This window comes from Nesoenas mayeri, assembly GCF_963082525.1.
Source record: "Nesoenas mayeri genome assembly, chromosome: 16".
NCBI lineage: Eukaryota > Metazoa > Chordata > Aves > Columbiformes > Columbidae > Nesoenas > Nesoenas mayeri.
Genome location: NC_137562.1, coordinates 8,648,863 through 8,660,300, shown reverse-complemented (window position 1 = coordinate 8,660,300; position 11,438 = coordinate 8,648,863). Strand labels below are relative to the sequence as shown.

The window sequence follows — 11,438 nt, the reverse complement described above, 5'->3', positions numbered from 1 at the left end:
GCCTGAAATCTATACCATAAAACAAGAGCATCCTTCCAGCAATGAAGGTATGGAGTGTTCTAGGTTGTTAGCAGTGCGCTAATGCTATTATGTCTCAATAATTACTGCTATTACATCTTGATTATGTTCATGAAATGTTGGGGTGCTGCAGTGTACAAGTGACCGGGTACAGCATGCTGGTACAGGTTGGTGAAAGTGGCTGAGTGTTTGATCTCTGTCTGAGCCCAATGGGGCTATTCCACAGAAAATGTGATTTCAGAGGAGCGAGAATCGCGTTGTGCAACCCACACTCTGGTTATTCAGAGCTCTGGCTCTGGGACTCTTCCCTTGCATGTTTGTCTTTGGCAGAGAGAAGAACCACAGACCTGTGTGATGCAGTGCTGATACCTGCTCATCCCTGAGAGGTTTATGAAGAAAAAATGGTATGTGAATGTTTTCATTGGAGATTACATAGTTAAGGGGTAATGATGAGATACAGAGCAATCAGGCAGCCTGATTAATTATGATGTGTTTTAGTGGTGCCCGAGGCTGAAAGCTGTGTTGCAGGAGTGCTGGATGTGCCCTTCCTGCTGAGCAGCTTCCAAAGACAGGAGAGAGGAGAAGCAGAAGAAAGGAACAAAGAAAACCCAGGCTACCTGGTTCAACCCTTAATGCGACTGAAGAACAATGTGGTCTGTCTGTCCTTTCATCTTGATCCTACGTTTCATCAGGATGAGGGAGGATGAAGTGGTCTATCCAAGACAATGATGTTGCTCACAAGAGAGGAGTTCCTTCTTCTCTCTGTACCTTTGCAGATCATGAAGCAGCAGGTCTTCCAGGCTACAGGTTCATAGTTATTCCTTTGTGTAACTTCAGTTTGCAACAAAGCTGAGACATCTCCTCTCTTCCACAGAGCAGCAGCAGTGTGAAAGCAGAGTCGACTGTTCCTGCTTTACAAGATGGTTCTACATTTTTGTGTTAAAAGGGTGAAGGATTTTGCTTCCCGTTTCTTCAGGATTTCATAGAGAAGCAGCCAAGAGTAATTAAATATAATATCACTGCTAATACAAACCAGTCAAGCCAGACAGTATTTGCAAGAAACGGGAAGAGATTCCCACTGAAGAACCAAAGATTTATAGTGAGTTTATGCGTGGGTACCTGTGTGGCCATTCTATTCACACCTCGGATGATATTCTGACCAGCTCTGAGATACTGAAGTTTCATTTCAGTTTTTTTGACTCTTCCCACTTATTTTACTTTCAGTAAGTCTGTCTTCAAGAATGACACCATTGTGTTTTTCTCTCTCGTTAGTAGCTGTGGTTCCTGGTGAGCTCAGCTGATGGGTCCTCAACTTTCTGTCACCGTCCTTTACCTCTGGTGTTTGGCTGCATGACCCCAGGGCTGGGCTGGCAGCTGGTGGAGACTGGGCTGACTGGTGTGTGCTTTTCCCCTGGAAAACAACATCAGCACTTTGGTTTGGACACCCCACAGCACTCAGGGCTGTGTCTGTGCTCCTGTTCTTCTGGAGGGGTTTTCGCTATCCATGGCCCAAAGTCACTTCTTGCTCTGCTTCATCCTTCACAGCCCCCAAGAGACCTGTAACAATAACCAGGATGAGCTGCCTTATTGCTTAAATACCCTCATGAATATACTGCAACCTCATCTACGGTTCAAACAAATTCAATAAGTCAGAGGAGGATTTAAAGACATTTTAAATAAATTAACTTCTGGGTGGATGTTTATTAAGTTTTACGATGCCATTTACTTAAATGTAACACTTGTTTCAAAAGGCGCCTGAAATTTTCCTTTTGTGAACTATGGAAATTACTTCTATAATCGAAATGAGAACCATGGGCCAAATTGAAAGCATTCCTCATTGCTCGAGGCATAGTCCTTGTGCCTTTCTAAAAGAACAAAGAAATTCATTGACTCTTTATAGCCTTTTTCCTTTGAATTGGTGGGGTGTGATGTGTTGCCCAATTACATGACATTGGGTGAGAGGGTTGCATGGAAGGATGGAGAAGCTCTGTTTCCCAGGAATTTTGCTTTTTCAAGGAGTCAGCCCTACGCTAGAGAAGTCATGAGCAGAGGGCAACATTTTTCACTCCAGCTTTAACATGGTCTATTTTTCTGCACAAGCAACGGAGGCTCCACTGGGAGTATCCTACCCTGCACAAAAATCTCCTGCAGCCAGCAAACGAGGACATCATTGCCACGTGATGTGGGTTTTCACTGCTGAAGATACGAACTGTGGCTCCTTAGGCAGTGGACTGAAAACACACCTTTTAACAGAGCAGGGCTGCATACCAAATAAAAGTATCCATAAAATGAACTATTTGATTATTTAATAATTGATGGTCTAGGGACAATCGAGGCTCCTGCCCTTCTCATCTGGAAGCAGCACCAAAATGCTTTCAGAGAGCACTGCATTTCAACTGGGTTTTAGAAGATGAATTTTCCAGGCATGAATGATTCCAAATATTTAAATGTTATTTTGTTGTTGCTTTCCAAGCAAACTTTCCCTCTGCCAGAAATCAAAACAATTGGCTTGAATGGCTAAAAACTATGAAGATTTTGTGGATTTTCCTGGTGCTCAGCTGAGCTGTTTCGTGACAGAACTGGGAGCTACAGGGAGAATGCACCAGTTTAGATCACAGCCAGATACCCTGGAAGCGGGTTGTATGATAAAGGCGCAGCTGCCTTTTGAAGCATAACCAGTCCAAGAATTAAATTCGGATATTTATTTCTTAGGATAAATAAATGACAAAATAAAATAAAATACCATATAGTACAAAGGCTATAACAGGAAGCAACCATTTCATTACAGTTTGTTCAGTAAATACAGTATCAATAATAGCATGTTACATCAAAAGAGTGTTTCCCATTGCTACACAAAAGGATTTTACACCCTCTTCCTTCCCTTTGTCACAGAAAATATTACAAAAGAGACAACGCACTTTTAACATTCAGGTTTGTTTTCCCATTGAGCAACAGGCCACAGAAAATAAAGCACATCAATATTTTGTATTTCAGAAAAAGAAAATTAAAAAGAAGGTGCACTTGAAAAAATATTTGCCATAAATACAATATATGCAGGACTATCGGGTGGCGTGGCTAGGGAAGGACTCTTGATCACAAAGCCAGGACACAGCATCATGAAATTTTTGAGTAGCAATTTCTGTTTTCCTACTAAACGCATCTGGACTGAGAATAGAAGAACTTGTTGAGCTGGAATGTTAAGAAACAGACATTCTAGCAGACACAGCTTTGTTTAAACAGCTACCAAACACCACAACCAGGAAGGTACCAGACTGACACTCAAGGCATTGCATGGGGAAGCTCCAGCGCTCTCATGCTATCTGGATGTCTGTCCCTCCCCAGGGCAGGTCATGATGACAGACACACAGAATATGGGTTCAAACTACAAAATGAGCTGTTTGCAGCAACAGCGCACCCTGGGTCTGCATTTCGCTGAATGTTTGATGCTATAAATGCAAAGGTCCTGCTACCACTACAGCACATGTTTGGCTAACCCGCCTCACTGACTTTTCCATTTAGTTTTCTCTTTTACAGGCGCAGTCACTGAAGCGAGGGCTCATGCACTTTACAAAACGAAAAAAAAAGACAAGCTCAGTAGAGCATTCAAACACTGATATGTACTGGGCTTTGGTGAGAAAGTTCTGTCTGGGGGATATTTCCGAATAGCATTAGGACTTTGAAATCTGATTTCACATGCTGCCAAATGGGTGGCCCTGACAAGAACACTGTGAAGAGAAACAAAACCTCAAAATAATATTTGAAGAGGTTGCTTGATCAACTCCCTTCAGATGGGAATTTCTCAGAATCCATCTGGCAGCACTTCACATCTGTGGGTTCAACAGATTTTGTTTTGTTAGCCGAAACAAATAGTTCAAAACACTTATAGGAAATTTGCATAGATTAAGAGCGTGCCGCACCAACACTCGCCTCCCTGCCCCAGCTGAGAATTCCAACAAGACAGGAATACAAACCATGGGAGGATGAGTTTTGCCTGCTGGCAACAGCTACTTATGCTCGATTAGGTTTAAAGCTAAACCTTGTTGGGTTAGTAGTTCAACCGTTGTTAAAAGGCATGCAAAGAACCATTGCTCTGTTATGTGCTGGGCAGTTTGTACCTTTTTCTTCTCTACAGGATCACACTTTCCTTTATAAAATCGTGAGCTGTTGCAGTGAGTTATCCTCACTTCTTCGAGCTCAAGGGAACTAAATCTCTAGGTTGAATATAGCAAGACTAGGTGAGGAGTGGGGAGAGGATGAAGCCAGCTGTAACCTACACTTCTCAGCTCAAGGTAGTCAGATTTGTTCAGTGGAAGAGGTAGCTTTGAGCTGCAATCTCAGATTAAGGCCATAGACTCAGGTCTGCTCCCATGTTAAACTACAGGAATAGAGCTGCGGACGCCAGCAAACCACTTGGATAAATCCCCCCCCACAATCAGCTCTTCAGGACTCGAGTGGCCCAGCAAACATTGTGGAAAGAGTTATGATAAGTTTGTTTTCTCTCCAGCTTGTTCCCATTTTCATGTCAAACCAAAAATAAACCTACCAGTTTCTCTGAGCTGTGATCAAATATTCTCTAAGTTGCCAGTGTATGTCAGTAATGAAAATCTAAGCCAAGCATCTTATGTGAAACAATTTTTTGTACAGTGTTTTCTAAGATAATCAAGCACATTTCAGCAGGTTGGTGTTGAACAAGTATATGAATAATGTTTAACATTTCAAGAGCAACTGGACATGCAGGATGTTAAATCCTAATGAAAGTCAAAGCAACACACAGTTACAGCTTCTGTGGGAGGTTTCAGAAACCACCTCCCAGCTGTTGGCTCTATTTAGAAGTGAAGTTAAAAAATTTGAGTCCACTCCAGAAACACTGGAATTATCTTGCCTGGAAGGCCAATGTTAAGTGTGTGATATTAATACTCCTCTTCCTCTGCTCATCATACCTGGACTTTCCCACAGGGCAGTATGTACAGGTCTTCTAGAGCTTCTTTTTCCAATCTGCCCAAGCCACTTCCAACACACACACTCAAGTAGCATTTGCTGCTTCCTCACAGATTTCCTTCTAAAGAGACCAGTCTCTCTCTCTCTCTCTTTTTTTTTTCCATTACCTATTTTTCCTGCCAAAGAGGAGTCAACTGTTCATGAGCAATGAAAGTGCTTTGTTAAATATAATCTCTACCCTCTGTTTGGTACAACCAGGGCAAGAAAATAAAAGAAGGCATGACAGGACAGAGCTTGCAGTTTGGCTGAATCAGGAGAAACTAAAGCCCTGCTAATTTCTATTTTTGAGCCCTTTCTTTTGGAGTGGTTCTGTACTAGGCATTAAAATAATCTCCCATCCTTAGTAGGTGTGGTTGGAGGTAATGGCTGATGGTAACCAGGTCTGTAGCAGAAGTCACTGGTACACAGTGGATCAGTAACTGGTCTCCATCATTATGTGGTGGTTCACCAGGGCCAGATCCACATCTCCAGCATTGAGACTTCTGTCACATACCAAGGGTTCTCATTAGTTGAAAAGTGACAGGTTATGGGGCAAGCCCAGAAAGCTGAAATGAGCCAAGTGGCTCTTTTAGTTTCTCATCATAAAGAGGCAAGTCCTGCTCTCCTAGTGAAGTGTGGTGTGAGAGGGGACATAAGGTCACCACCAGCAAAATCACAGCAGAGGTTGCGCAGGATCATTTGCTGGTTCCAGGTTCATGCAAGCCACCATCTGGTTATGTGACAGTGGGGACAGCCCTTCAGCTTGTCCCAGAGGCCTGTGATCTCTGGTGCTAAAGGCTCTGGAGCAATTTGCTGCCTCACATACCAGGCTGTTAGATGGGAAACCGTATGGGAGAAAAGCTCATGCTACATGTCTTGGCCAGCTGAGAAATTTCAAAGAGAATTTTCAGATCTGTTATCTGTTTTTGTTTTTTTTTTTCCCTTCTGGCTTGCTAAAAGAAAGTTGTTTTAGAGCTAAGACTCCCAGATCAGAACTTCTTGTGTTCTTCATTTGTACTATCTGAAGATTTGTGTGTGCAGAACAAGGTGCCAACAGGTCCAGTAGCAAAAAGAAACAAAAGGTAGAAGAGGAGGCCCTGCTGCCTACAACTGCTATAACATATGAGACATCAGCCTTGTGAAAATGTTGAGGAAACAAGTAAAACCGGAATAAGAATGGGAAAGATTGGGAGGTCCCACAGAATTGGGGCAGGTTGCTCTTATCTCAGCAGCCTGGAACCCTCATGAGCCTGGAGTTTTCTCACCTCTTAATGCAGGTCAGCAACTGTTCTCCCTGCTGAAAAAATAGGATTTGGCTGTATGGCAACAGTAAGATTTTCCATTTCTGCTCATTTTCAGCATTCCAGCTGGGCACAGTTTCTGCATTCTTTGCCAGAGACTTAGTTATTTATTGGTGTTTAAGTACCAATACCAGTGAGAGAGGGAGTTCACCGTGCCAGGCACTATATACGCCCTAAAGTAAAAGATGACTCCACATTTCTCCAGGCCATACCCACCCCAATCTAGGTAAGGCATCATCTGTTGGTATTTAATTTCAAGGAGCCAGAGTGGCTCTCTTGAGCACCTAGGTCATATTAATGATAATTTAGCTGTATTTCTAAAATAACCACCTGGCTCCCTGAGTTTTCACTCCTTGTTCATTGAACATCCCATAGATGAGTACGTCCATTCTCCAAAAACATCCCTTCTGATCAAACCTGCTTTCTCCTCATCAGACTCTCTGCTCAGTGCCGCCAAGAGACGTGATCACAAACCCTTGGATGTGAACATGGCATCTCTGCACTGAGAAAAGGATGAAATGCAGTATGATTTTGCCTAAGTTTAGCATATTTTGGCTTCCCAGTTAACACTGCGCCTGGATTTATGCCAGACTGAAGTTACAAAATGTGTAGACATTACTCACAAGAGGCAAGGCCAATGCTTTAAAATAACCTCAAAGTTACTGGCAGCACAAAGCCTATTTTTCCAACAAAAATGACTTTGCTAAATGCACTCGTGTTATGTGAATTTGGAGACCATGCATGAAAGTCACAGAGGCCTCTCTCAAGTTTTAACTCCACAATTAAATGCATTTCCCTTCCTCCTTTGGCTTCAGTATGTAGTTTCCCTTGTGACTTGGCTGGAAAACGTGTGGTTGCTGGAGATGCTGTTGGATTTCCTGGTGAAGGCCAATCGTTTCTTCTTCTTCCTCCAGGGCAGGCACAGGAGTGTGAGTGTAGAGAGGAAAATCTGTCTGAAGTTTGCAGACACCAGGTTGTAGAGGATGGGGTTGATTGCTGAACTGACGTAGAAAAGGACATTTGTCAGCATGTAGAAGTAGTGGTAGAAGTTGAAAAGGAAGCTGCAAGGATAGATGAAAGATAAAAATCTTAAGTAGTGTGTGGAGAACTGAAATAATTTGAAGTCACAAGGGTGAGAAAAATATGAGCTAGCCTTTCTTGGTTGGGGATATGGTCTTAGCAATGGTGCATGAACCACCACGAAAACATCTGTGTTTTCAGTGGGAGCTGGACAAATGTCGGTCAAATGCCTTTACAAAGATCTTACCCCAATCACTAGCAGAAACTTATTTATGACCTTATGCCATCACATTTACCTCATGCTTTCATTTTGTCTTTGAAAATGGCATTCTGAAAACTGAGAAGCCAGATGGAAATTTGTTTCTGTGTCATGCATATACATTAGCTTGACTTTTCTGGCTGCAGTTCTGGTCTACAGAGCCTGCAGAAGAGCCGAGATCCAATAACACATGCAGTCGCCCTCCCCTTGGCAGCGAGAGCTGTACCAGCTCATTCAGCGGTCCCTGGGTTGGGATTTGTCTGTAATTTGGGAGAGCAGTCTCTATTCTGGGGGAAAGTTGATGATAGCACGTGTTCAAAACATATCCTGACCATCAAATGTAAAGTTTTCAAATAGAATTTATTGAAAATGCTTAGAGTATTTTTTTTTTTTTAATTTTCTCTTCTTTTGGAAATCTCTCTCTTTGGGACAACTGAGATCAACAGCTCTGAGCTGGCAGAGTGTTTATAAACAATGTGGGTCTCATTTTCAGGAAGACGTTCCACAAGATCATTTATCTCCATGGAAAGACCTTTTTGTTAGTCTGAGTACTGTCTAACAAAAGATAAATAGGTGTGTGCTGGAGTACATTATGAACACCTCCACACCCCCTTCGCACTGCCAAGCACTGCGTGGCCCTTCCAGCTCTTACAAGCAGAGTTTCTCTGTGTATTTGTGAAGAATTAATACAGCAAAAATTTCTCTTCTTCGAGGGTAGGCACATGCATTCATAAATGAACACGTCAAGCTGCTGCAAGCTCTTGATAAGCTGCTGTACTGATGCTTCACCATTCATAATATGCCTGTAAATTCGATGTTTGCCTAAAATCACTCATGGCTTTTGAAAGAAGGAAAAAAAAAGTTAATGCAAGCACAATGCATAAATTCACACTAACTGCAGAGAGACTTCTCTACCCCTCTTGCTCAAAGCAAATGCAGTTACTACATAATTGATTGCTGCTTTAAGTGCTTTTTGTATAGGAAAGCAAACAAGAAACAACAGTTTGTGCCAGTGTGTGCCTAGAGTTCTGTTCTCCTGATTTAAGGGAGGGTTTGTTTTTTTACTGTGGATGGATGTACAATTCCATCCAGTAGACTGCTAAATTACTATTTTTTGCTCTTGGAGTTTATGAAATTTTAGTGCCTCGTAGTTGTTCTGCTTTTTGGTATTGTAGATTATTTTTCTTTTCCTGTTCATTGTAGGAAACAGACTTGGTCCCTGAGAGATGAGGGAAATAACACCATGGGACGAAAGACACATTTTTCACTGAGCACATCTCATGGAGTCTCAGGCTACCTGGGTATATACCCCCAGACAGCATTAGCATTTAATTGCATATCTAAAATGAATCATCAGTTCCATGGCTGCTTTGCTGAGAAACAGAGCTGTTCATGTACCCTTGCACATCTGTGAATTGTGCAAGTGTGTTTAATGCAGGTGTGCAATTATCCCTAAATTCTCTCAGAATCTGGACATTTTCTAATCAGTGGCAACTATTAGAATTTAATTTTGATCAAATCCCTGCAAAATAAGTAAATAAGCTGCCCCAGCCTGGGTAAGCAGCACAGTTATCTCTCCACTTGTGTAATCCCTCCTGTCACTAAGGAAATGTGGCATCGTGAAGCTAAATTGTGCGTTGACAGGAGCTGCTCCATCTTAGAGCCAGTGATCGATATCTACATCATGGAGACAGTGATCCACTCCAGATGTATAAAACCCCCCTGTCCAAATGTCATTTCATCAAGGACCGTCACAGATGAATATACATCACTGTTGTTAACAGGGCCAGGTCTGTGGTCGCAGCCACAGAAGAAGGAAGGGGATGCAGATGCATTTTGGTTCAAGCCAACACTTCCTTCACCCACATCTGGGGGATTTAATGATAAAACTGGGACTCATAATTTGGCTGACAATAATGGTAAGGAATGCAAAAAGGAAAAACAAAACAATAATTAGGAGGTTGAGGCTTTAGGCCCTCATGTGGAGAACGCCTTTGCTCCCAGATCCCTATTTCCATCCCCAATTCTGCTCCTGGCAGCCCCAGCCTGACCCCACCATCCCTGCCAGCACAGGGGGAGCTCATCCCCCACATTGTGACTCACTCTGTCCAGTGACTGGAGGGGACATAGCAAAACATGAGACGCCGTATGTGATACGGGAGCCAGCAGACCACGAAGGCAATCACCACAGCACCTGCAACGTATGAAAAAAACCCATTACTTTTCGTGAGCAATTCTTCACCGGGGGTGGAAAAGGAATGTGTCTGTGTGGTGTTTATCGCTGTAAACTGTTTTCCTAAAGCCCCACTTTGTTCTTCTGTTGCCGTTGTGCAAAGGATTAATAACCCTGAGGGACAACTAGCGTGCAGATGTCTGCAAAAACAAGCATAACAGAAATATTAGAAAATAGCTGTAAGTACAGGGGCAGTGACATTACGAACAAAAGAAGGTATGATACAGATAGAAGACTGCTGATGCCTAGTTCAGACACTGGCGAAAATAAAATTGTATTTGCATCCATCCTTGTGTTTCATGCCCTTGTGGCATCAGGTATTTTGTCCAAAGTACTTGCAGAGACCGTTAGTGTGTGTTTTTCATCCAGGTAGACAAGGAGCCAGGGACACTATAATCCCATTACTTTGTTACAAGGAGCCACTGGCCGCAGTCCCTGCAGTGCTGGGGATCATTAAACAGCCTCGGGAGCTGCTTTCTGGAATCAAGACTCATCCTTTTGTTCTACGTTTATGCAATACCTGAGACAGTGATTACAAGACATTTGGGTCTGGATATTACCATAATAAAAATGATTAATACAAGGGTAAGCAGAGAAAGGCAATACATTTTTTTCCTTTCCAGATTCCTGCCGAGGGATATCAAACAAAGGAAAATAAAATGCAACAACTCTGAAGGATTAAAGTGCTGCTGGTAGAGCATGTTTGTCAATTTAGATTAAGGACTAGATATAACAGGCAATCAAGAGAAAGATTTGTTTCCTTTTGTAATATGCATTTCTACCTCTGTATGAAATGACAGGATTCTGGCAGAATCCTAGCAGGAAATAAAGAAATCTCAGTTAAAACATAACGCAATAAAAGACAAGAAGAAAATCAAGGCTAAATAAAATAATTATGTTAATTTTTTATCCCAAATTTGCTCTACAGAGAATAAGGGCCGCATCACTCTTGTCCTTTATGTGACCTGTAAAGGGCCAGGGAGCAGCAAAGCTCTTTTACAGAGCTACGCACCACCAGTGCAATGCGGATTTGGCATGTGGAGGCAAAAGCTGCTTTTTCTTCTGCTTTGGGATTGAAAATATTTATGTGGATATGTCCCAAACCCAGATGCTGTCATCCCGCAGGGACTATGCCATAGCTCATAGAGGAGATCTGCAGAAGATGTGTTTTTCCTTGAAAAACACAGTCCAGGAGGAGCAAATCTGGCTGTGGTTGCATCTCCCCATCACCGTTTCTCAGCCAAGAGGCACAGGGGAGGCTTCAGTGACAAAGTGGGGAGGGAAGTGTCTGTGCCCTATTTTTGTGGGTGTCATCACTAGTGGAGTCACTGCCTAATTTGTACAGAAATTAAATAATTCCTGGTGTCCAGCTCTGTACTCACAGCTTTACTTCCACTCCATATGCTATCTCTGTTCTTAAACGCATAACTAACAATGGAAATAGTTATATTCTTTTAGCATCAGACTGCGTGATGTATGAGAACATCTTCCAGGAATGTTGCAAAAATAATTTATTTGATCAAGTTTTAGGCAGCTGAAGGGACAAGTTTTGGAAAAAAGGCTAGAGAGTCTGTTCTTATTTTCTTGTCCAAGTGAATTCATTATTTCAATCTGAATATCTTTGGCTGCT

At 42.4% G+C, this 11,438-nt stretch overlaps 1 protein-coding gene across 1 annotated transcript in view; it reads right to left on the bottom strand.

The window, feature by feature from the left end:
• Positions 1-7,107: 7,107 nt before the first annotated feature.
• Positions 7,108-11,438, bottom strand: part of NTSR1 (neurotensin receptor 1) — a gene marked incomplete at both ends in the record, with an annotated part of 49,328 nt that continues 44,997 nt past the window's right edge. Inside the window, 2 exons of the mRNA XM_080354799.1 lie at positions 7,108-7,357; positions 9,679-9,769. Coding sequence (XP_080210925.1) covers positions 7,108-7,357; positions 9,679-9,769 — 341 coding nt within the window. The remainder of the gene's footprint in view (positions 7,358-9,678; positions 9,770-11,438) is intronic.